The sequence below is a fragment of the Macaca fascicularis genome, chromosome 19 (genome assembly GCF_037993035.2).
Source record: "Macaca fascicularis isolate 582-1 chromosome 19, T2T-MFA8v1.1".
Lineage (NCBI taxonomy): Eukaryota > Metazoa > Chordata > Mammalia > Primates > Cercopithecidae > Macaca > Macaca fascicularis.
The window spans coordinates 50,331,028-50,358,847 of record NC_088393.1 but is presented as its reverse complement, the minus strand read 5'-3'; the positions used below and the strand labels follow the sequence as shown (position 1 = coordinate 50,358,847).

Genomic DNA, 27,820 nt, shown 5'->3' with positions numbered 1-27,820 from the left:
TATAATCCTTTGGGTATATACCCAGTAATGGGATGGCTGGGTCATATGGTACTTCTAATTCTAGATCCCTGAGGAATCGCCATACTGTTTTCCATAATGGTTGAACTAGTTTACAATCCCACCAACAGTGTAAAAGTGTTCCTATTTCTCCACATCCTCTCCAGCACCTGTTGTTTCCTGACTTTTTAATGATCGCCATTCTAACTAGTGTGAGATGGTATCTCATTGTGGTTTTGATTTGCATTTCTCTGATGGCCAGTGATGATGAGCAGTTTTTCATGTATCTGTTGGCTGTATGCATGTCGTCTTTTGAGAAATGTCTGTTCATATCCTTTGCCCACTTTTTGATGGGGTTGTTTGTCTTTTTCTTGTAAATTTGTTTGAGTTCTTTGTAGGTTCTGGATATTAGCCCTTTGTCAGATGAGTAGATTGCAAAAATGTTCTCCCATTCTGTAGGTTGCCTGTTCACTCTGATGGTAGTTTCTTTTGCTGTGCAGAAGCTCTTTAGTTTAATGAGATCCCATTTGTCAATTTTGGCTTTTGCTGCCATTGCTTTTGGTGTTTTAGACAGGAAGTCTATCCCATGCCTATGTCCTGAATGGTACTACCTAGGTTTTCTTCTATGGTTTTTATGGTATTAGGTCTAACATTTAAGTCTCTAATCCATCTTGAATTAATTTTCGTATAAGGAGTAAGGAAAGGATCCATTTTCAGCTTTCTACTTATGGCTAGCCAATTTTCCCAGCACCATTTATTAAATAGGGAATCCTTTCCCCATTTCTTGTTTCTCTCAGGTTTGTCAATGATCAGATGGCTGTAGACATGTGGTATTATTTCTGAGGACTTTGTTCTACTCCATTGGTCTATATCTCTGTTTTGGTACCAGTACCATGTTGTTTTGGTTAGTGTAGCCTTGTAGTACAGTTTGAAGTTAGGTAGTGCGATGCCTCCAGCTTTGTTCTTTTGACTTAGGATTGTCTTGGCAATGCGGGCTCTTTTTTAGTTCCATATGAACTTTAAAGCAGTTTTTTCCAATTCTGCAAAGAAACTCATTGATAGCTTGATGGGGATGGCATTGAATCTATAAATTACCTTGGGCAAGACCCATCAGTCTGCTGTATTGAGGAGACCCATCTCACGTGCAGAGACACACATAGGCTCAAAATAAAGGGATGGAGGAAGATCTACTAAGCAAATGGAAAACAAAGAAAAGCAGGGGTTGCAATACTAGTCTCTGATAAAACAGACTTTCAACCATCAAAGATCAAAAGAGACAAAGAAGGCCATTACATAATGGTAAAGGGATCAATTCAACAGGAAGAGCTAACCATCCTAAATATATATGCACCGAATACAAGAGCATGCAGATTCATAAAGCAAGCCCTTAGAGACTTACAAAGAGACTTAGACTCCCATACAGTAATAATGGGAGACTTCAACACCCCACTGTCGACATTAGACAGATCAACGAGACAGAAAGTTAACAAGGATATCCAGGAATTGAACTCAGCTCCGCAGCAAGCAGACCTAATAAACATCTATAGAACTCTCCACCCCAAATCAACAGAATATACTTTCTTCTCAGCACCACATCGCACTTATTCCAAAATTGACCACATAATTGGAAGTAAAGCACTCTTCAGCAAATGTATAAGAACAGAAATTATAACAAACTGTCTCTCAGACCACAGTGCAATCAAACTAAAACTCAGGACTAAGAAACTGAATCAAAATCGCTCAACTACATGGAAACAGAACAACCTGCTCCTGAATGACTACTGGGTACATAACGAAATGAAGCCAGAAATAAAGATGTCCTTTGAAACCAATGAGAACAAAGATACAACACACCAGAATCTCTGGGACACATTTAAAGCAGTGTGTAGAGGGAAATTTATAGCACTAAATGCCCACAAGAGAAAGCTGGAAAGATGTAAAGTTGACACTCTAACATCACAATTAAAAGAACTAGAGAAGCAAGAGGAAACACATTCAAAAGCTATCAGAAGGCAAGAAATAACTAAGATCAGAGCAGAACTGAAGGAGATAGAGACACAAAAAACCCTCCAAAAAATCAATGAATCCAGGAGTTGGTTTTTTGAAAAGATCAACAAAATTGACAGACCGCTAGCAAGACTAATAAAGAAGAAAAGAGAGAAGAATCAAATAGACGCAATAAAAAATGATAAAGGGGATATCACCACCGACCCCACAGAAATACAAACTACCATCAGAGAATACTATAAAAACCTCTACGCAAAGAAACTAGAAAATCTAGAAGAAATGGATAATTTCCTGGACACTTACACTCTTCCAACACTAAACTAGGAAGAAGTTGAATCCCTGAATAGACCAATAGCAGGCTCTGAAATTGAGGCAATAATTAAGAGCCTACCAACGAAAAAAAGTCCAGGACCAGATGGATTCACAGCTGAATTCTACCAGAGGTACAAGGAGGAGCTGGTACCATTCCTTCTGAAACTATTGCAATCAATAGAAAAAGAGGGAATCCTCCCTATCTCATTTGATGAGGCCAACATCATCCTGATACCAAAGCCTGGCAGAGACACAACAAAAAAAGAGAATTTTAGACCAATATCCCTGATGAACATCGATGCAAAAATCCGCAATAAAATACTGGCAAACCGGATCCAGCAGCACATCAAAAAGCTTATCCACCATGATCAAGTGGGCTTCATCCCTGGGATGCAAGGCTGGTTCAACATTCGCAAATCAATTAACATAATCCAGCATATAAACAGAACCAAAGACAAGAAACACATGATTATCTCAATAGATGCAGAAACGGCATTTGACAAAAATTCAACAGCCCTTCATGCTAAAAACGCTCAATAAATTCGGTATTGATGGAACGTACCTCAAAATAATAAGAGCTATTTATGACAAACCCACAGCCAATATCATACTGAATGGGCAAACACTGGAAAAATTCCCTTTGAAAACCGGCAAAAGACAGGGATGCCCTCTCTCACCACTCCTATTCAACATAGTGTTGGAAGTTCTGGCTAGGGCAATCAGGCAAAAGAAAGAAATCAAGGGTATTCAGTTAGGAAAAGAAGAAGTCAAATTGTCCCTGTTTGCAGATGACATGATTGTATATTTAGAAAACCCCATTGTCTAAGCCCAAAATCTCCTTACGCTGATAAGCAACTTCAGCAAAGTCTCAGGATACAAAATTAATGTGCAAAAATCACAAGCATTCTTATACACCAGTAACAGACAAACAGAGAGCCAAATCATGAATGAACTTCCATTCACAATTGCTTCAAAGAGAATAAAATACCTAGGAATCCAACTTACAAGGGATGTGAAGGACCTCTTCAAGGAGAACTACAAACCACTGCTCAGTGAAATAAAAGAGGACACAAACAAATGGAAGAACATACCATGCTCATGGATAGGAAGAATCAATATCGAGCAAACACTTTCAAAAGCTAGCAGAAGGCAAGAAATAACTAAGATCAGAGCAGAACTGAAGGAGATAGAGACGCAAAAACTCCTTCAAAAAAATCAACGAATCCAGGACCTGGTTTTTTGAAAAGATCAAAAAATTGACACACCACTAGCAAGACTAATAAAGAAGAAAAGAGATAATTATCAAATAGACACAATAAAAATGATAAAGGGGATATCACCACCGACCCCACAGAAATACAAACTACCATCAGAGAATACTACAAACAACTCTTGCAAATAAACTAGAAAAACTAGAAGAAATAGATAAATTCCTGGATACATACACTCTCCCAAGACTAAACCAGGAAGAAGCTGGATCTCTGAATAGACCAATAACAGGTTCTGAAATTGAGGTAATAATTCATAGCCTACCAACTAAAACAAGTCCAGGACCAGACGGATTCACAGCCAAATTCTACCAGAGTTACAAGGAGGAGCTGGTACCATTCCTTCTGAAACTATCCCAAGCAGTAGAAAAAGAGGGAATCCTCCCTAACTCATTTGGGAGGCCAAAATCATCCTGATACCAAAGCCTGGCAGAGATACAACAAAAAAAGAGAATTTTAGACCAATATCCCTGACGAACATCGATGCAAAAATCCGCAATAAAATACTAGCAAACAGAATCCAGCAGCACATCAAAAAGCTTATCCACCATGATCAAGTGGGTTTCATCCCTAGGATGTAAAGCTGGTTCAACATACGCAAATCAATAAATGTAATCCAGCATATAAACAGAACCAAAGAAAAAAAACACATGATTATCTCAATAGATGCAGAAAAGGCCTTTGACAAAATTCAACAGCCCTTCATGCTAAAAAATTCTCAATAAATTCGTTAATGATGGAATGTATCTCAAAATAGTAAGAGCTCTTTATCACAACCCACAGCCAATATCATACTGAATGGGCAGAAACTGGAAGCATTCCCCTTGAAAACTGGAACAACACAGGGATGCCCTGTCTCACCACTCCCATTCAACATAGTGTTGGGAGTTCTGGCCAGGACAATCAGGCAAGAGAAAGAAATAAAGGGTATTCAATCAAGATAAGAAGAATTCAAATTGTCCCTGTTTGCAGATGACATGATTGTATATTTAGAAAACCTCATCGTCTCAGCCCAAAATCTACTTAAGCTGATAAGCAACTTCAGCAGAGTCTCAGGATACAAAATTCATGTGCCAAAATCACAAGCATTCTTATACACCAATAATAGACAAACAGAGAGCCAAATCATGAATGAACTGTCATTCACAATTGCTTCAAAGACAATAAAATACCTAGGAATCCAACTTTCAGGGATGTGAAGAACCTCTTCAAGGAGAACTACAAACCACTGCTCAGTGAAATAAAAGAGGACACAAACAAATGGAAGAACATTCCATGCTCATGGATAGGAAGAATCAATATCATGAAAATGGCCATTCTGTCCAAGGTAATTGATAGATTCATTGCCATCCCCATTAAGCTATCAATGACTTTCTCCCCAGAATTGGAAAAAACTACTTTAAAGTTCATATGGAACCAAAAAGAAGTCTGCATTGCCAAGACTATCCTAAGCCAAAAAAACAAAGCTGGAGGCATCACGCTACCTGACTTCAAACTATACTACAAGGCTACAGTAACCAAAACAGCATGGTACTGGTATCTCAACAGAGAGATAGACCAATGGAGCAGAACAGAGCCCTCAGAAATAATACCACACATCTACAACCATCTGACCTTTGACAAATCTGACAAAAACAAGAAATGAGGAAAGGATTCCCTATTTAATAAATCGTGCTGGGAAAACTGGCTAGCCATAAGTAGATAGCTGAAACTGGATCCCTTCCTTACACCTTATACAAAAATTAATTCGAGATGGATTAAAGACTTAAATGTTAGATGTAAAACCATAAAAAAACCCTAGAAGAAAACCTAGGCAATACCATTCAGGACATAGGCGTGGGCAAGGACTCCATGTCTAAAACACCAAAAGCAAGGGTGACAAAAGCCAGAATGACAAATGGGACCTAACTAAACTAAAGAGCTTCTGCATAGCAAAAGAAACTACCATCAGAGGCAACAGGCAACCTACAGAATGGGAGAACATTTTTGCAATCTACTCATCTGACAAAGGGCAAATATCCAGAATCTACAAAGAACTCAAACAAATTTACAAGGAAAAGCAAACAACCCCATCAAAAAGTGGGCAAAGGATATGAACAGACACTTCTCAAAAGAAGACATTTATGCAGCCAACAGACACATGAAAAAATGCTCATCACCACTGGCCATCAGAGAAATGCAAATCAAAACCACAATGAGATACCATCTCACACCAGTTAAAGTGGTGATCAATAAAAGGTCAGGAAACAACAGGTGCTGGAGAGGATGTGGAGAAATAGGAACACTTTTACACTGTTGGTAGGACTGTAAACTAGTTCAACCATTGTGGAAGACAGTGCAGCGATTCCTCAAGGATCTAGAACTAGAAATACCATTGGACCCAGCCAACCCATTACTTGGGATATACCCAAAGGATTATAAATCATGCTGCTATAAACACACGTGCACATGTATGTTTATTGCAGCACTATTCACAAGAGCAAAGACTTGGAACCAACCCAATTCTCCAATAATGACAGACTGGATTCAGAAAATGTGGCACAAATACACCATGGAATACTATGCAGCCATAAAAAAGGATGAGTTCATGTCCTTTGTAGGGACATGGATGCAGCTGAAAACCATCATTCTCAGCAAACTATCGCAAAAACAGAAAACCAAACACTGCATGTTATCACTCATAGGTCGGAACTGAACAATGAGAACACTTGGACACAGGACGGGGAACATCACACACTGGGGTCTGTTGTAGGGTAGGTGAAGCGGGGAGAGATAGCATTAGTAGATATACCTAATGTAAATAGCGAGTTAACGGGTACAGCACACCAACATGGCACATGTATACATATGTAACAAACCTCCAGGTTGTACACATGTACCCTAGAATATAAAGTATAAAAAAATTTTTTTAAGACAAAGGAAATTAAAAAAAGAAAAGAAGAGAAATGATGGAAGCCCAAAACTACAGTTATTGAGACTAATGCTAATTCTTTAAGTTTTAATCATATTCTCACCTAAGAGAGTACAGACACTTCAAAATAGAGCCACACACGCTGGATGTTATATACTCCCACTGAAATTTTAAGGAAGCAGATAGCTCTCAAAACAGATCATATTTTTCTGTAAAAAGAAGATTCCAGTCTACCTGAGAGATCATAATAACGAAGTCCCCTCTGCTTTAACTTTTACCAAAATAACTGACCTGAAGTGCTCTGATGTTAACCAATCAATTTATTTCTAGGGCTTTGTTTACTGATTCGCATTTGACAAAACCCACTGTTTTGTCATTGTATTGCCGAGGTGGAGTTATCACTATATCTGTAGAGGGAGAGTTGCCCCAAATCATAAATCACAGATAAAAGCCAATTACATCTATAATTAAATTTGTTGAAATTTTGTCTTGTCACACATGTTCACAGAAAGCAATGGCCAGTGGAGTCTCTCAGACTGCATCATTCTCACTCTGACTCTCCTGCCTTTCTCTTTCACTTAAAGGACTTTTATGATGACACTGAGAGAAACCCAGATAATCCAGAATAAGCTTTCCATGTCAAGACACTCAACTGCTTCACTGTTGAACAGTGTTTTTTCCAAGAAAAGTAAATGCATGTGTTCCAAGGCTTAGGATGAGATTTTTTTTTTTTTTTTTGAGACAGTTTCACTCATGTGTCCCCATCTGGAATGCTGTGGGGTGATCTCAGCTCACAGTAACCTCCACCTCCCAGGTGCAAATGATTTTCCTGCCTCAGAATCCAAGCAGCTGGGATTACAGGTGCCTGTCACCACACCCAGTTAATGTTTGGATTTTCAGTAGAAACAGTGTTTCACCATGTTGGCAAGGCTGGTCTCGAACTCCTGACCTCGTGATTTGCCCGTCTTGGCCTCCCAAAGTGCTGGGATTACAGACATGAGCCACTGTACCCAGCCCAGATGTGGACATTTTTAAGAGGCCATTATTCTGCCTCATACAGGTCACTTTCATAAACATTACCCACAACAAAAATATGTTTTGCCTTCCTACCATGTCTCACTTTTCTGTCTGCACAAACCGCCGTGAAACATAGTAGCTCTGCTACGAAGTGGCTGCATGACCTTAGGCCCCTCATTTGACCTCCCTCAGCCTCTTTCCTCATCTGCAGTGTAAGGCTGACTCTTACTACATCAGAAAATGACAGTGGAAGAGTAAATGGACATGTGTAAGACATTAGTCACAGAGCCTGGTACCTGATGAGCCCTCCGTAAACATTCCTTTCAGTCCTTTCCTTTCACCATCCCATTTTTCTTGCCCTCAACCATCTTCTCTTTCAACTCCTTTCCCTTCAGGAACTTTATCAGTCTAATCTGTCAATTAAGAAAGCCACAGTACCCATTCTCTCATGACTCTGATGGTATGTTCTTGTGATAGAGTCTGCTATCCACTCAAGGCAGTGGTATCATGTATATGGAGAGGTCTGTTTGCAACAAGAAATCCTGTTTATGTTCACACAAAATTTATACACGATTTCTCTTAACTTACACATACCAGTCTCAATTCTACCCTGTTATTTCATACATGCACTTCATTATTTTATTCTTCAGTCTTTCTCCTTACACCTTAAAAATTAGGATAGCACAAAAACAAAAATAATGGCCTGGGCCAGAAGAGGGTATTCCTTTAGGAAGATGAATGCTTTCCTTTTTCAAGATGAATGCTATCTGCAAGGCAGCCCTGAAGCCCGTTTCTGGGTTTGGCTTACATCAAAGCCATTCCACTCTAGGACACACTCTTAGATTCCCAGGAGATAATGATTGTCACAGATGCCAACCCACGTGAGTATTCCTACTGTTGGGTAAAGGAATGTTTACAGAATGTTGTGTATGAGTTTCTTCTCCTAAATTCTTCTACTCCTGGAAGTCAAGCTTCCCAACTAACCAGTTTTATCTCCAGCTGGCCTGCCTGGACCCTGACTGGAAAGTACCTCCACACTCTGGATGGCCAGGGTGGCACTTTTGCCTATTCCCAAAATTATAAGAGCTCACAAACTGACGTAGCACTCACTATGCACCAGGCACTATCCTAAGAGCTTTTCACGTAGCTACAGTCCTGACAAAAAAATCCTAAGTGCCACCATCCCCATTTTTACAGATTAAAAAAAAACTATGGCAGAGAAGTATGTGCCCACTGTCACCTAACTCTATAAGTTAACCTCATCCTCCACTTCATCTGGTGAGAGGGCACTCTAAGATTTACAAAGTCTCCTGAATGACATCCACCTTCAAAAATGATTTTTGTCCCATTTGCTTTCAGGATTTGACAGCCAGCATTTTGTTTTCTGTCTCATCCTTCACTTATGCACCTGTTCCCTAACACTACACTCACAACTGCACAGCCCTGCATAAAAGCTAGCTTTTAGAAACTTCAATCTTTTTGCGAAAAAAGAAAGGCCAGGTTCCAAGTCTCAAAAAAGTCAATTTTTATTCGATTGTCAACTATTTGCATGACCATTCTCTGGCCATAAACAAGTGCACTAGAAACAGAAAGTGTAATGAGAAGAAAGTAGAAGGAGGGTGAGTTTCTAGATAGACACACAGGGAAAAGATTCCAAATCCAGTAAAATTCATAAAATGCACCCAGGGAGTGTGGCTTTGAGCAATGGCAGCCTCACCTGCCACGTTCCATGGGTGTTGGCCTCTTACTTCCTTCTCAACCTGCCCTTCCTGGTCTTGCTTTCTTAGACCAATACAAACAACATGGGAGCTGGTGTCAGATGAGAGCACACAGCACTGAGTTGTAGGGTTGGGAAAGGCAGAAAAGGAAGAAGAGTGTTTGACTCATGAACACCTCACTCACCTAGGTACACATCACATAGACAGACAATAGATTACTGAAGGGCTTTGCAGGACTTATGGAGGTTATCCAGAATGACTGACTGAGGCAAGGGTCTTGAAAAAATTGAATTTTATTGAGCCATAGCTTGAAGGTGCACCCTGGAAAAACATGAGTTGCAAAAAACCTCGGTGGCTTGTGTTCTCTCTGAAGATGTTTCAGGAGGCTTAGCATTTATACTTTGATTAAAGGATAGAAGGCAGGTAGGAAGAGATGTAGTGGGCAGAAAAGCAATTGATCTAATCTTCTCTTTCTTCTGTGCCTCAGAAAATAATAAAGTTACAATTGGCGTGTCTTTCTTTTGCAAAGAAATATACATCTTGAAATGTTCTGAAGCCAAGAAAAAACAATCTCTTCAGGCAATCATCTGGAGATGACTGAGATCTTTGGCTTTCCTGTTTACGCCGTTCTTTTTCTTTTCTTTTTTTTTTTTTTTTCTTTTTAAGAGACACACTCTTGTTCTGTCACCTAGACTAGAGTGTACTCACTGCAGCCTTGAACTCCTGGGCTAAAGCGGTCCTTCTACCTTAGCCCCCCAAGTATCTGAGACTATTAGCATGCACCACTGCACCTAGCTAATTTGATTTATTTTGTTTAGTAAAGAGGTGATCTCTCTTTGTTGCTTAGGCTGGTCTTAAACTCCTGGTTTCAAGTGATCCTCCTGCCTTGGACTCTCAAAATGCTGGGATTACAGGCCTGTGACAGCACACGTGGCACCCCAATTCTTCAAAAGCTCTCAGAGAAAGCATGTAGAAGACCTTTGTGGCTGTATGTTTCATCTGATCCTACATGACTAGGAAGACTCATTCTGGAGAAGTCACATCCCATGGAAAAGGGGATGAAGTCAAATCAGAAAAGGGCAAAGGGAAATCACAGAAAAAAGGGGACAGTATAATCCTGGAACCTTATTAAAGTCACACAACTGCTGCTTCAATTAGAGCAATTTGTTTAGCAAACATCGCTCCAAACCTTTCAGTTGTATGTTGGCTCACCTGTAATGTCTGGAGCAGTCTATAGACTAGTTTTTCTAGAGTTTCTGAAGCGTCTCCCAACTGCAATTGCAATCTGACACAATTCTCTGAATTGCAGTCTGAACCCAGTGTCTATGTGTACCTTTTGTGTAGTCTACACATCAGCAGGCATAAAGGTTGTTTATATATAAGTTGCTATGATTTCTCCAGAAGTTTACATAAGCCATCTAGTTTCAGCTTGTAAGGTTTAATCTATCCATCTGACAAAAGGCTAATATCCAGAATCTACAAGAAACTTAAATGAATTCACAAGAAAAAAACCAAAAACCCCATCAAAAAGTGGGCGAAGCACATGAACAGACACTTCTCAAAATAAGACATTTGTGTGACCAAGAAACATATGAAAAAATGCTCATCATCACTGGTCATTAGAGACATGCCAATCAAAACCACAATGAGATACCATCTCACGCCAGTTAGAATGGTGATCATTAAAAGGTCAGGAAAACACAGATGCTGGAGAGAATGTGGAGAAATATGAACGATTTTACCCTGTTGTGGGAGTGTAAATTAGTTCAACCATTGTGGAAGACAGTGTGGCAATTCCTCAAGGATCTAGAACAAAAAATACCATTTGACCCAGTAATTCCATTACTGGGTATATACCCAAAGGATTATAGAACATTCTACTATAAAGACACACGCACACATATGTTTATTGTGGCACTATTCACAAAGTAAAGACTTGGAACCAATCCAAATGCCTATCAATGACAGACTAGATAAAGAAAATGTGATACATATACATCATGGAATTCGATGCAGCCATAATAAAGGATGAGTTCACGTCGTTTGCACGGATATGGATGAAGCTGGAAACCACCATTCTCAGCAAACTAACACAGGAACAGAAAACCAAACACTGCATGTTCTCACTCATAAGTGGGAGTTGAACAATGAGAACACATGGACAGAGGGAGTGGAACATCATACACCAGGGCCTGTTGGGGGGTGGGGGGCTAGGGGAAGGATAGCATTAGGAGAAATACCTAATGTACACAATGGGTTAGTGGGTGCAGCAAAACACCATGGCACGTGTATACCTATGTAACAAACCTGCAGGTTCTGCACATGTGTCCCAGAACTTAAAAGTGTAATTTTAATAAATGATAAAAAATTTAAAAGCACAGTTTTAATTTACAATATACCAAAATGGAAGAGAAATGGAAGAAAATTCTGAAACGATTAGTTTTGAAACTTGTACCCAGGAAAAAATTTAGGATTCAGTCCAAATTGTAGGTAAATAACAAAATTCAAAAAAAAAAAAAATGAACACATCTAAAATTTTTTTTTTTTGAGTTAAATACAGGTTGTTTTTTTTTTAAATCTGTAATTGATGTACATTTGATTTTAAGAAGACACTTTACATCAGGTCACCACAAAGCAGATTTACATACAACCATCAATTGCAGAAAAACAAAGTTTCTTTTTGATCCAAACACAAAAAGCTTTGTGTTTTATTTTTTTATGATCTCTTCCTTGACCATAAAAAAAAAAAAAAGTAAAAAATGCAGTACTTTTTGAAGGTGAAGCTAGTAAGTTTACAGAAGTGCAAAATACCAAAACACTTTAAGCAAAAACTTTTTTTTTTTTAAGAAAAAGGTATGACTTCTCGTTTTCTGTTCTTGGCATAAATTTTAATTCTTTCCAGTGGAACCAAAACCGCCTGAACCCCTTTCGGTGTCATCCAAAGCTTGAACTTCTTCTATTTCTGGATAAAAAATCCGTTCGCAAATGAGTTGTGCGATTCGATCACCCTTTTTGACTTCAAACTTTTCTTTGCCAAAATTAAACAGTACAACACCAACATTTCCTCTATAATCTTCATCTATGACACCAGCTCCTACATCAATAAAGTGTTTTGCAGCCAAGCCTGACCTTGGAGCTACTCTTCCATAACACCCAGAAGGGAGCGCTATCTGAATGTCCGTTTTCACAAGAGCTTTCTCCATAGGTGGTATTGTATAATCATAGGCACTGTACAGGTCGTAGCCCGCGGCCCGCGCGGAGCCCCGGGTGGGGGCAGTGGCGTGCTTGGAATGCCTGGCAAAGCGGAGCTGCATGCCGCCCTCCTCTGCAGGCCGGGGCCGCTTACTGGGTGAAATGGCGGGTGTCACTTCAGAGCAGGGCATGGGAAAGCCAGAAGGCCAGCGAGGAGAGCGCCCGAGGAACAAGAGAGCGCACGAAGAGTTCGAACACACCTAAAATTTAATAACTGTTGTGCTGTTGTTTTCTTCTGCAAAACAGTTTTCCCCTCCTGTTTCCCATTTTTATGAAATGGAAATCATATGGGACCAACGTAATTGCAAAATAAGCTTTAGTCTTATACCTGAATTCTTTACACAAAGTGCAGCAAGAGTGTAGATTCAAGGTCTCTATGAATACATATATGTTGTGTATATATATATATGTATAAATATAAGAATATACACATATTCTATCATGTAGAATGGCACTAAAGTATATTAATGGCAGCAAATCTGTACAAGTCTGCAGCAGCCTCAATTCTTGCTTCTTCAGAAGAAAGAACTCAACTAAGGGTCATAAGGCAGAAGAAGAGACTGGGGCCAGTTTCACAACAAGAGTGAAAGTTTATTTAAAAGCTTTAGAGCAGAAATTAAAGAAAGTAAAGTACACTTAAAACAGGGCCAAACAGGTGATGAGATTTCAGGTGTGTGGTTTGACCTGTGACTTAGGTGTTTGTATGATGGAATAATTCTGGGGTCTGCATCTCTTCTCCCCTGATTCTTCCCTTAAAGTGGGCTCTCTGCATGTGCAGTGGCCCATGAGCACTTAGGAAGGGAGCCTGTGTAGTGTGTTTCCTGGAGTACAGTTGGAAAACAGAGACCAAAATAAAAGCTATGTATGTAAATAAAATTGGTCTCCTAATAAAATCCTCTTATAAATTTCTATCATTTTTATGTTGCCTTGGCATCTATTTTTAATCTCCTTGAACATACCCAAATTCCTTCTCTCTCTTTCTCTTTCTTCTTTGAGATGTAAATTTACTACCTACTTTCTCTAAAACTCGGCAAGGGCTTCCTCAGATAAATTGTAACTTTTTCTATTTACAAAACCACAATTCAAATCCAACAGCTTTTTTTAAAGTGAGTTTTATGGGTTTCATGCATAAAGTTTTAAACTCAAAAATCTAAAGTATTTCTGTCATCCCTCTATCTTTATGTGCACATGTATGTTCTATGTTGTATCACATATATGTATATGTCCATACCTGTGTTTATATACTGTTTAGACATGGTATCAAATAAATATAAAAATAAATGCATACTAATCAATTAAGTAAATAACCCAAATGCTTTTCAACCCATGTGATTTTAGTAATCTTCAATAATGGAAGAACACCTCAAATGAGCATGCATACCTATCTGCAGCCTCCTTATAAAAATTATCAGCCATGAATTTTATATCCAGCAAAACTAAAGTTCATAAAGGAAAGATAACAGACTTTTTCAGACAAACAAATGCTGAGACAATTTGCCACTACCAAGCCAGCACTACAATAACTGCTCAAAGGAGCTCCAAATCTTGAAACAAATCCTGGAAACACATCAACGCATAACCTATAAAACAAAAATACAATAAATAAATGAATAAAACCAAGGTATCCAGGCAACAAATAGCAGGATGAATGGAACAGTACCTCACATCTCAATACTAACATTGAATGTAAGTGGTCTAAATGCTCCACTTAAAAGATATACAATTTCAGAATTGATAATAATTCACCAAGTAAGTGTCTACTGCCCTCAAGAGATTCCCCTAACCATAAAGGGTCATATAAACTTAAGGTAAAAGGATAGAAGAAGATACCCCATGGAAATGGCGACAAAAGTGAGCAGGAGTAACTATTCTTATATCAGAAAAAACTAACAGCAGTTAAAAAAGACAAAGAGCGACATTATATAATAATAACCGGACTTGTCCCACAGGAAAATATCACAATCCTAAATATATATGCACCTAACACTGGAATTCCCAAATTTATGTAACTATTACTACTAGACCTAGGAAATGAGATAGACAGTAACACAATAATAGTGAGGCACTTCAGTACTCCACTGACAGAACAAGACAGGTCATCAAGACAGAAAGTCAAGAAACAAACAGTGGATTTAAACTATGCCCTAGAGCAAAGAGACTTAAGATATATTTACAATATATTCGACCCAACAACCCAGAATATACATTCTATTCACCAGTACATGGAACTTTCTTCAAGATAGGCCATATGAAGGCCACAAAACAAGTCTCAATAAATTTAAGAAAACTGAAATTCTATGAAGTACTCTCTCAGACAACAGTAGAATAAAACTGAAAATCAACTCCAAAAGGAACCTTCAAAACCATGCAAACACATGCATATTAAATAACTTGATCCTGAATGATCGTTGGGCCAAATACGAAACCAATATGGAAATTTGAAAATTCTTTGAACTGAACAATAATGACTCATCCTATCAAAACATCTGGAAATCTGCAGAGTGTGCTAAAAGTTCATAGCTTTAAATGCCTACATCAAAAAGACTGAAAGAGCCCAAATAGATAATCTAAGGTTACATTTCTAGAAATTCAAGAAACAAGAACACACCAAACCCAAACCCAGCAGAAGAAAGAAAATAACCAAGATCAGAGCAGAACTAAATGAAGTTGAAACAAAATAATACAAAATATAAATAAAATATAAAGTTGGCTTTTTGGAAAAATAAATAAAATTGATAGACCATTGGCAAGACTAACCAAGAAAAGAAGAGAGAAAGGTCAAATAAGCTCATTTAGAAATGAAATGGGAGCTATTACCACCAACGCCACAGAAATACAAAAGATCATTCAAAGGTAGTATGAACACATTTATGTGCATAAACTAGAAAACCTAGAGGGGACGAATAAATTCCTGGAAATATAAAACCCTCCTAGATTAAATCAGAAAGAATTCAAAACCCTGAACAGACCAACAAAAAGCGGCAAGATTGAAAAGATAATTTAAAAATTAACAACAAAACAAATTCCAGGACCAGATTGTTTCACAGCTGAATTCTACTAGATATTCAAAGAAGAGTTGGTAGCAATTCATTTGACACTATTCCACATGTTAGAAAAAGATGAAATTCTTCCTAAATCATTCCATGAAGCCAGTATCACCCTAATATCAAAACCAGAAAAAAACATAACAAAGAAAACTACAGACCAGTATCCCTGATGCACACAGATGCAGAAAAACTTAACAAAATACTAGCTAACTGAATCCAATAGCGTATCAAAAACATAATCCACCATGATCAAGTAGGTTTCATAATAGGGATGCAGGAATGGTTCTACATACACAAGACAATAAATGTGGAACAGCACATAAACAGAATTTAAAAATCACATGATCCTCTCAGTAGACACTGAAAAGGTACTTGACAACATCCAGCATCGTTTTATGATTAAAACGCTCATCAAAATTGGCACACAAACCCACAGCCAACATAATGCTGAATGAGAAAAAGTTGAAAGCATCACTCTCCGCAGGGGAACAACACAAGGATGGCCGCTCACTCTCACCATTTTTATTCAACAGAGTACTGAAAGTCCTAGCCAAATCAATCAAACAAGGGGATAATAAAGGGCATCCAAATTGATAAAGAGGAAGTAAAACTGATGCTGCTTGCTGATGATATAATTGTATACCTAGAAGACCCTAAAGACTCCTCCAGAAAGCTGCTAAAATTGATAACTGAATTCAGCAAAGTTTCAGTATACAAAATTAATGTGCACAAATCAGTAGCTCTGCTACACACCAACAGTGACCAAGCAGAGAATCAAATCAAGAACTGAACCCCTTTTACTACAGCAGTTTTAAAGAAATAATAACTCAGCATATATCTAAACAAGGAGGTGAAAGACCTCAAGAAAAACTACAAAACACTGCCGAAAGAAATCATAGATGATGCAAAAAATGAAAATGGACCCCATCCTCATGGATGAATAGAATCATTGTTGTGAAAATGACCACACCGACAGAAGCAATCTACAAATTCAATTCAATTCCCATTAAAATGCCACCATCATTTTTCACAGAACTAGAAAAACAATTCTAAAATTCATATGGAACCAAACAAGAGCCAACACACCCAAAGCGAGACTAAGCAAAAAGAACAAATCTGCTCGTGTCGCATCACCTGACTTGCAAAAATACTCTAAGACCAAAGTCACCAAAACAGCTTGGTGCTGGTATAAAAATAGGCACATAGACCAGTGGAACAGAATACAAATCCCAGAAATAAACCTAAATACTTACAGCCAACTTATCTTTGACAAAGAACACCAAAACATAAAATAGTAAAGGACACCTTATTCAACAAATGGTGCTGAAATAATTGGCAAGCCAAAGCAGGAAAATAAAACTGGGTCCTCATCTCTCACCTTACACAAAAATCAACTCAAGATGAAACAAGGACTTAAAACTAAGACCTGAAACTATAAAAATTCTAGAAGATGACATTGGAAAAATCCTTCTGAACATTGGCTTAGGCGAAAAGTTAATGACCAAGAACCCAAAAGCAAACGCAACAAAAGCAAAAATAAATAGGTGAGAATTAAACTAAAGAGCTTCTGCACAGCAAAGCAACAGTCAGCAGACTAAACATATAACCCACAGAGTGAAAGAAAATCTTCACAATCTATACATCTGAAAGATAACCAATATCCAGAATCTACAAGAAACTCAAACAAATTAGTAAACAAACAATCCCATGAAAAAGTGGGCTAAGTATGTGAATAAAGAATTCTCAAAAGAAGATATACAAATGGTTATCAAACATATGAAAAAATGCTCAATATCACTAATGATCAGGGAAATAAAGGGCAAATCAAAACCACAATGTGATACCACCTTACTCCTGCAAGAATGTTCATAATCAAAAAATGAAAAAATAACAGTTGCTGGGCAGGCACAGTGGCTGACACCTGTAATCCCAACACTTTGGGAGTCCAAGACCGGTGGATCACTTAAGGTCAGGGATTTGACACCAGCGTGCACAGCATGGTGAAACCCTGTCTCTACTAAAAACTCAAACAGATTAGTAAACAAACAATCCAATGAAAAGTGGATCACTTAAGGTCAGGGGTTTGACACCGGTGTGCACAGCATGGTGAAACCCTGTCTCTACTAAAAATACAAGAAAATTACCCAGGTGAGGTGGTGCATGCCTGTAATCCCAGCTACTCCAGAGGCTGAGGCAGAAGAATGGCTTGAACCTGGGAGGCAGAAGTTACAGTGAGACAAGGTCTTGTCACTGCACTCTAACCTGGGTGAAAGAGCAAGATTCCATCCATCTCAAAAATAAATAAATGAAAGTAATAGATGTCGATGTGGAAGCGGTGAAAAGGGAACACGTCTACACTGCTGGTGGGAACGTAAACTATAAATGAGTGGGTAAAGTAATTGTCATATATACATGATGGAATACTACTCAGCCATAAAAGGAATGAATTAATGGCATTCCCAGCAACCTGGAAGAAACTGGAGACTCTTATTCTAAGTGAAGTAACTCAGGAATGGAAAACCAAACACTGTATGTTCTCACTCATAAGTGGGTGCTAAGCTATGAGGATGCAAAGGTATAAGAATGATACCATAGACTCAGAGAAAAGGGTGGGAAGGGGGTGAACGATAAAAGACTACAAATTGAGTTGAGTGTATACTGCTCTGGTGATGGGTGCACCAAAATCTCACAAATCACCACTAGAGAACTTATGTAATTAAATACCAAATCCCCAAAAATCTATGGAAAAATAGGTTTAAAAATAAAATAAAATGGCAAAAAATTTAAAAACAGCGTTCCTAAAAAATTCTAAAATTTAAAAAAAAAGAAAAAAAAAAAAAGGCCCTGAAGGTCACATACCAGAAAACTCTATTATGCTGCCTCTTAGTGCATATGTTTGGGCCCACTGGCTCAACTTCTGAGAACTTATCGGGAAGCAGCTGATCACCTGTTTCCGCTCTTTTCTATCTATTGTGAGATTGTATCTCCCTGGCACTACCTGCAGCCAATTATTACTTTAGAGAGACAGTTAACAAGCAACTGACTTGACCATCACCTGGTGATGATCACTTGCCATTTCTAATATGGGGGTGGTGGAAGGATCTCTCCTGCCTGCTCATGTCTGACCAGCTACCTACTGTAACACTTTCAGATTTTTTGTTGTTGTTGTTGAAGACAGAGTCTCACTCTATCACCTAGGCTGGAGTGCAGTGGCACGGTCTCAGCTCACTGCAACCTCTGCCCTCGGGTTCACACCATTCTCCTGCCTCAGCCTCCCGTGTAACTGGGATTAGAGGCGCACGCCACCATCCCCGGCTAATTTTTTGTATTTTTAGTAGAGTCAGGGTTTCACCGTGTTAGCTAGGATGGTCTCGGTCTCCTGACCTCGTGATCCACCCGCCTCGGCCTCCCAAAGTGCTGGGATTACAGGCGTGAACCACAGCATCCGGCCAACTGTGTATTCTTTATGACACAGGCATATAAACTTAAACGTGCTGGCTCTCTTGGGGCTGCCAGTAATATATCATCCATAAAATGAATAATCTTGCTATTACAAAATTCTTTTCCACTGGGGAGCAAGGCTGATCTACATGTTACTGATACATGACAGGACTATTCAGCATTCCCTGAGGAAGCACTTTCCAATAAAATCGGCAAGCTGACCTTTCATTATTAATAGCTGATAATGTAAACGCAAATTTTTCTCTGTTCTGTTCTGTGAAAGGAATAGTATCAAAACAATCATTTAAGTCAATCACAATTATAGGCCAGTCTTGACGAATTGCCATGCGGGAAGGGGTCCCATAGGCTGTAGGTTAGTATTAATAGCACATAAGTCATGCAAAAGTTTCCATTTGCCAGACTTTTGGGAATGAGGAAATGGGTGAATTCCAAGGACTGTTAGATGGTTCTATATGGTCGGCTTTTAATTGTTCCTCAACTAATTCATGGGCTCTTTGTAATTTCTCTACCTTCATAGGTCCCTGTTCTACCCAATTAAAATTTTGAGAGACACACATCAGGGGTAGTAGAGGAAAAACAGTGGCCATAATTATAATTTAAATTTAACTTAAATTTTAACAGAGAATTATAATTTGAGATGTTCCTTGTATACAAGGAACACATGAAATTTTACCATGAGCCGCCCGTGGAGCTGGAGGGCAGCGAAACAGGTCCTGGACAGTGGTCGCACTGTGCTTGCATAGGCGCCACTTTTTGTCTGTGCTGCTTTTTGTCTGCCCCGCTCCCTCCTGCCACCGCTGGGCGGAGGTTGCCATCCTGGGCGGACCTTGTCAGCTTGGACACTACAAGCGTTTTTCTCCCTGAGCCTTTCCTTATACCTGCCGCCCCCTGGGCTGGACTGCTTCCGCTTCTAATGCCTTTTCTTACCTCTTTATAAACATACACCTGATTGCCTTATTGATTTTGCATCACCGAGCAAGCTAAAAGCTCCCCTTCTAATGCTGCTTACTTAAGACAGGGTCCCATAGCTGTAGTGTATGCCTTCTTTTCTCTTATTTATTGGAGCAGGGGACTCAGGCAAAACCTCCCTTTCCTCTTTGTTATTTTGGCCCCGTGATAGTGGGGTTGAGGGACTCAGAGGTGGTAAAGTAGGTGATGGTTCCTTCTCCTTCCCTTTTTTAGGCTCTTCTGTGTATAATGGGACCAGAATCGCCCTCATTAAAGCCCATAGCATTAAAGATTATACTGGGACCCGCTGCTCTTGCACATGAGGTCAGGAGATCGAGACAATAATGGCTAACATGGTGAAACCCAATCTCTACTAAAAATACCATAAAATTGGCCAGATGTGATGATGGGTGCCTGTAGTCCCAGCTATGCAGGAGGCTGAGGCAGGAGAATGGCGTGAACCAAGCAGACGGAGCTTGCAGTGAGCCGAGATTGTGCCACTGCACTCCAGCCTGGGTGACAGAGCAAGACTCTGTCTCACAAAAAAAAGAAAGAAAGAAAGAAAGAAAGAAAGAAAGAAAGAAAGAAAGAAAGAAAGAAAGAAAGAAAGAAAGAAAAAAGAAAAGAAAAAACAACCGCAACAACAAAAAGATTTCTTCCCACTTGTTCCCAAAGCTCTATGTCTCGCTTACCTTCTTCGAGGAACCACAGGTTAAGTGATACAATTTGCATTAGGTCCCTTAATTGAGCCTGCAAAACCAAGGCTCCAGTGGCTTTAAGCAGCTGCTTGAATACTTTTAGATACTGCTTCTGTTGTGCTGATAACTGTTGTCCCGTGGTAAAACCCTACCCTGAACAATTCCCTCGAACTCGGAGATCCCAAGCGGGCACCGATGACCTACTGACTTACTGACTTTTCGACTTACTGACTTACCAACCGCATAGTCTTCACCTTAGTTTTCGAGGGTTCTGTGGCAATTATTTGCAGCTATACCTAAGACCTGGGAACCAACATGCAAGATCCTCACACCAGGCACCAACTGTCTGGGTCCGACCAGCAGACCCTGACCCAGCAATGGAGGAACAAATACACTCAGACACTAATATCCAGTGAAAGAGCAGGCTAGGTGGCCAAATCACTCTCCAATACCAAGAAGGGTCTGGTAAAGAGTTAACAGCCTTGGCCCTGATCAGCCAGGCAAGTTTGCATTTATTTAGTACAGATTAAATGACAAAGGTCTTGAGTAAACACCACTATAAGGTAATTGAGGTTGCCAACCTCCCCCAGAGTAGTTCCCCTGAGCATAAGATTAAATGTTGGATTTAGGACCACCTGAGTAAACAAGCTATTTAGATAAACTCCTCTACATTCCTATGTACCCAAGCCCTAAGCTTTTAAGATAATTCAGCTGCCTTCAGCCAAACCTTTTACTGAAGCTATGAAAACCCCCAGACTTCCAAGAAGGTTTGTGACTATTCCCTATAAATATCTTTACAATTTTTCCTCTAAAACATTTCCCACCATGAAGTCCCACAGTTGAAAAGACAGGGAAGGGCGTTATACAAGCAAGAAAGAACTAGAACAAGTTTGGCCATAAGAAAGTAAAATGCTGGTCAGGACTTTCAACACAGATCAAAAAAAAAAAAAAAAAAAAAGGGAGATTGGGGCCACTTTATGAGGACACTGCATGGCAGCCTACATAATGAGAACTTCATCCTACAGATAAGAGAAGTCACTGGAAAGCTTTGAGAAGGTCACAAACGTGACAAACAGCATTTCCAGGAAGATTACCCTGACCAGTATTAGGCAAGATAAGTTGGGAAATGATCTTCAACTTTAGCAACTTAATAGAAATATCTAAAAGATCTATATTTCCTTTCTTTTCTTCTCATGTTTAATTTTGAAATAATTTCAGACTTTCTAAAATGTTCCAAAAATAGGCAAAGTCCTCATATGCTTTTCATTCAACTTCCCCAAATATTAACATTATAGATATGCACCTAACAATAAACATCAATAAATGATTATTAACACTGTAAAATGCATGCCTGTACAGACCTTATCCAAATCCCCTCGATGTTCTGACTAATGTCCTTTTTCTGGACCAGGATCACATCTAGTATCACACATTGCTCTTCATTGTACTCTTCTCTCAGTCTCCTTTAATCTGGGAAAGTTAGGATTTACCTTTACGAGCTTCACCTTTTTGAAGCGTATTGGTTACTTATTTTGTAGCATGACCCTCAGTTTGGACATTTCTAATATTTTCTCATGATTAAACTCAGGTTATACACTTTGTACAAGAATATCACAGGGATGATTATACACCTTCTCCATCAATTATATTAGAATGCCCTAAGATGTCGTTATCTCTTATTACTGGGGATGTTAACTTTGATCACTGGGTTAAAGTTCCTCCACTGCAAAATGACCCTTTTCCTTGAAAGCATTCTTAAGCAACCAATCCCTAGGCTACACCACACATCAGACAAATCAGATATGCTTGAGGGATAGTACAGGCATTTGTAGGCTTTAATGACCTACAAGTGACTCTGATCAGTATTCGGAGTTGAAAACCTATGGCTTAGACAGTGAAGATTAGAATCGTGAAAATCAGCTATGAGACCATTCCTAAGGTTTCTCTTTAAAAAAAAAAAATCTAATTCTAAACAAAAGCAAATACATCTGGATTTTGGCATTGACATATGGTAGAGAAATAGAGGAAAAATAGAAATCACCTGATGGGGAAAGAAATGAGTGAGTAGACTGCAGTCCAATTTCAAAAAAAAAAAAAAAAGGCAGAATCAGCTGTGGTGACACTTGCTTTTAATTCAAGCATTTTGGGAGTGAAAGTGGGCAGATAACTTGAGCGCAGAAGTATGAGACCAGCGTGGGATTTCTCCAGCCTGGGTGAAACCCCATCTCTACAGAAACAAACACAAAAAATTAGCTAGGCATGGTAGCACGTGCCTGTGATTGCAGCTACTCAGGAGGCTGAGGCAGGAGGATCGCTTCAGCTCACAAGGTTGAGGCTGCAGTCAATTATGATCTCGCCACTGCACTTCGAGCTCGGGATGAGAGTGAGACACTCTCTCTTTAAATTAAAAAAAAAAAAAACCAGTAAAAATAATGTACTAAGGTCAGATCTACTACAAAAATTGCATCTTATTCTGTGATGTTTAAACGCTATAATTAAAATAGAACAACGAGGTGTTTCCATACGAATAGCTGAAAGATTCTGTACTCTTTATGCAGCTGCATCATATTCTATTGTGTAGATATAAGGTAACCTGTTTAATTAGCATTGTGCTTGTGAAAGTCTAGGTTGTTCCCAATATTTTGCTGTTAAACAAACAATACAGTGAATAACCCTGATTACGTGTCATTTTTTATGACTGGGACTGTGATAAATTTTTCCTAGTAAAGTTTGGGAGGCAAAAATATATATTTTTTAAATTTTGACATGCATTAAGAAATTTTGCTCTACAAGATTTGTACAAACTTTTATGTTCCAAGAAAAGTAGGGGGGAGTAATATCACCTCAGTTGCTCTCACACAAATGTCCTGAGTGACAGGACCTTTAGGGACACAGGCACACGGCCATATCCCTGGTGCCCAAACAGGGCAGGGGCCTCTGGATCCTGGGAAGCTCCAGGAAAGGTGAGGGTTCCCTCTAGAGGACACGCTGCTAAGGATCAAAAAGGGGCCAAGGAACTCGAGAGATTACAGCAGGTCTTAAACTAAGGGAAAGTTCAAGTGGAGGGCGTTAAGGCTCAAGGAGGAAGCTGAGGTGAGAAAGTGGTAGAGACTGATGGAAGGAGAAGGTAAAAAGCTCCAGGGAAGCTAGGGGAGGCACATCAGGGCTCTCCACACCTCCTCAGCATTGAACTTTATAGTGGTCATGCTGGTGGGGCTCTGTAAGCTCTAGAATGTTCAGCACTATCTGGGGACTCTTCCTGCTCAAGGCCAGCAGGACTCCCTCTCCCAGCTCTGACAAAGAGCAATGTTTCCAGGCTTTGCCAAATGCTTTTCTGAATGAAAAATTTGCCCCGGCAGAAGCAATAATCTTCACTAATCTATAAAAGCAAATCACCACTAAAACCCATCACCTCTTGGTAAAAGAATTACAAGTGTGAGATGGGTTAAATGGAGGTCTTCAATATCTATTGAAAGGACATTTACTTAATCAGTAATTTGATGTCCCAGAAGGCATGTTTAGAGGTGATGCCACATGGCTGCCTGTACCTCACAGCAGAAAGGGTATGGGTTTTCCAAGGGTCTGTAACCGTGAACCGGAAAGGTCTGTAACTGCGAAAGGGAATGACACATACTGGGTTACATTAAAAAGTGGGATGTAGGGAATTCTGTAGATATTGGGAGAAAAAAATACACAAAGTAAACCCAAACACCATTCTGATTCTCTCACCATCTTAGGGCCATCTTGATTATCTATGAATGGTAGCATAGGGATTTTTGTGTATTTTCAAAATTGTATACTGTTGGACCATTTTTAAAATAGGAATAAATCCGAAATTGGAACAAGAAACTGGACACTGCTGGAGTCTCACTTTTGGCCAGGAGAGCTGACAACATCCTGCTCCTCCTGGCCTGGACACTGTCTGGCTCAGGGGCATAAATGCTCTGTTATTATGGAGAAAGAAGATGTTTTGAGCATTCTCACCATTCACCTTTCCACCTCTCACACCCGTCGACCTCTCAAACCTCTTGCCCACTCCTGGATTTCTTTCTTAATTGACTGAGCTCTATTTCTGTCCGTCATCCATTTCAACATGTGGTGGGTCCAGGTGGTGGCTTCTACCCATGATTTTGTTTAAAAACAAAAAAAAGAGACAGTCAAAATTACTTTCCCTGACACCTCTTTAAACTGATCTCCACCTGTAGCCCCATGATCATTACCAGCAGCATCTAGACACTTTTTTTGGTAGTTAGATGCTTTCCATCTCTCATTAGGAAATGTGACCCTCTCCACCCCGCATAAAGATTTCCCAGTAGAAATGAACACAGAGATACTGCCTGTGTGTTCGCAAAGGAAATGGTTTCTAGAAGAACATATGAAAGCTGCAATTATAGAAAAGACCACACAAAACATATATTATGTAGATGACTCTCACAATTTCTTTAAGAGATACATTGTAAAACATCACCTTAATAATTATTCTAGAAGCATAAAGCGTGCATACTGTTTTCTTAAATAAATTTTAATAAAATGGTTCCTTCCATGTGCCTAGGATGGGCCTCTAAACAAAATTCTCCATTTTCAGAGGCAATGCCTGACAGGATGACATGGACTTAGGCCTGATATGCAGCCATTCCTGTCTACCATGACCCTGCTGCAGAACAGTATCAGCCCAGGGCCCAAATCTCCTGCTGAAGAGCTGAGTGAGAAAATTGAATATCTAAAGCTTCTTACCTTTTTCCACTCCACTGCAATGGGTACCAGTGCAGTCCATTTGCCCCTGAGGACATCCACCTGCTGGTCTTTGGCTTCTAAGAGTCAGACCTCACTGGCTTCTCTGAGTCTCAGCTGTTTTCACTCTACTGAGTGATGTACACAGCTAACCTGACAACATTGTGCCCCAAAGCAATGTTTTCTGTGTCCCTCATTATGGAGCTCACTTTCCCTCACCACATGGGTAAGTGCTTCCAGGGTCTCTCAATTCCTCAGCACATATTTTAACACAGTTCCTCAGCAAAGGAAGTGATGATAATTTACCTACTTTGATAAAATTCCTGAAAAGATCCCTAGACTGCAAAATTTCAGTCAAAAGAAGACAGAAAATGCTTTCTAATTGCAAAACATTGGCCTCCTTGCTTTTCAAAAAAGTATCCTTGAAAGAGCCAAAATAATTTTGCAAAAATAAATTGCAGAACTTAAACTTTCTTATTTGAAATCTCACAAAACATTACAACTATTAAAAACAGAGGCTCCTGACATAAGAATACAAATAGGGACCAAAGGGATACAATTGAGAGTCCAGAAATAAACCCTCACCCACATAGTTCATTGCTCTTGCATAAGGGTGTCAAGATAATTTAATGGAGGAACAATCATCCTCTCAAATAACGGTGCAGAAACAACTAGATAACCACATGCAAAACAATAAACTTAAAGAACTATACTTCCAACCATATCAAACAATTATCTAAAAATGGATCAGTGAGTTAATTATAAGATTTATAACCATAAAAACATCTTAGAAAAAGACATAGGGGTAAAACTTAATGACCTCAAATGTGCAATGCATTCTCAAGTATGACCCAAATGCATGAGACACAAAAAGGAAAAACAGATAAACTGGGCTAAAGACGCAAGCCTTTTATGCATCAAAGGATATTATCAAGAAAATAAAAAGACCAAACACAGAATGACACATAACAGTTGCAAATCACGTAGACAATGGTTTCATGCCCAGAATATATAAAGAACGGCTACAACTCAATAACAAAAAGACAAACCCCCCAATTTATATAAATGGGCCAAAGGACTCAAATAGACTTTTCTTCAAAGAAGATATGCAAATCATCAAGAGGAACATGAAAAGAAACTCAACATCATTAGTCATTAGGAACATACAAAGTCAAAGCCACAATGAGATACCACACTACACCTACAAATATGGCTACCGTTCTTTTAAAATGTTAAATAACAAGTGAAAGCCTTATGTAGAATTTGGAATCCTCATGCACTGCTGGTGAGATTATAAAAAGCTACAACCACTAGGAGAAACAGTTGTGCTGCTCCTCAAGAAGATAATCATAGAATTCTCATTCGGAATAGCATCCATTCCTAGGTATATACCCAAAGAATTGAATCCAGGGACTCAAACAGGTACTTACCTAGGATGTTGATTGCAGCATTATTCACAAAAGATAAAATATGAAAACAATCCAAGTGTTCATCAACACATAAATGAACAAATGTGGTGACACATACAATGGAATGTTAATCTGCCATAAAGAGGAATGAAGCTCTGACATCCACTGGAACATGCAGGGACTTTGGAAACATTATGCTAAGTGACATATGTCAGAAACAAAATAACATATATCTATAATTCCATTTATATGAAACATCAAGAATAGGCAAATTCATAGAGACAGAGTAGAGATGATCAAGGTCTAGGGTGGAAAATACAGGGAGTTATTATTGTTTCAAAGATACAAAGTTTCAGTTTAAAATGATAAAATTTTTCTCAGAAAAATAGTGGTGATGGTAACCGAACACTGTGTATGTGGCTAATTCCACCTAATTGCACATTTTGAAATGGTTAGTATAGCACATTATTCACAGAACTGTGAAAAATTGATTTCCATTATTTAATTCACCCAGGCTAAGGTGTTTGTTACGGCAGCTGAAGCCCATGAATACATCATCTGAACCAGTGTTTTCAATGACATATATCACTCTTTCAATCAAGTTAGCTGGAAGCTCCTGTGCCCAGAAGAAGCAGAGGTCCCAAAACAAGAGCTCCAGCAGGGGTTCAACCAGCACAGGTCCCATAGGGCAGCCTTGATGTCAGGCCCTGGATGGCACGTGAGGCTATAGTGATACAACCACAACGTGAAAGTGTAAGTGTTTTTACTACTTACAGACACTGGGGAGCACTCAGCACACCTGGAGACCACAGATACAGAGGTCAGTGAGCCCAGGCAGGGAGGAGAGAAGAGACCGGTAAGCCAATGATTTTGGTAAGTTCAGGTGTTATCTGACAGGTTTCCAGCAGGGAGTTTTAATGGATGTGTTTAAAGCAAGCAGCAAACACTGGGACCAGGAGATCATGCTGTGACTGAGAAGCGGTCACTTTAAATGTAAGGGCAAATATCGGATTTATCAGTTTAAAGAAAGCAGCTGGAGAGAG

At 39.2% G+C, this 27,820-nt stretch overlaps 1 protein-coding gene and 1 long non-coding RNA gene across 4 annotated transcripts in view; both read right to left on the bottom strand.

Moving 5' to 3' along the window:
- Positions 1-27,820, bottom strand: part of LOC135968334 (uncharacterized) — a 142,010-nt gene that overhangs the window by 49,688 nt on the left and 64,502 nt on the right. Inside the window, exon 3 of one of the 3 annotated variants that reach the window (XR_010583003.1) lies at positions 24,818-24,974. The exons of the other annotated variants lie outside the window; for them this stretch is intronic. This is a non-coding gene — a long non-coding RNA (uncharacterized lncRNA). Of the gene's footprint in view, positions 1-24,817; positions 24,975-27,820 lie in introns of those variants that run through there. 3 annotated transcript variants of the gene reach the window in all.
- Positions 11,904-12,613, bottom strand: LOC135968332 (deoxyuridine 5'-triphosphate nucleotidohydrolase, mitochondrial-like). Its single transcript, XM_065534451.1, has one exon. It carries the CDS (start codon positions 12,611-12,613, stop codon positions 12,119-12,121), a length of 495 nt encoding a protein of 164 aa, XP_065390523.1. The 3' UTR covers positions 11,904-12,118.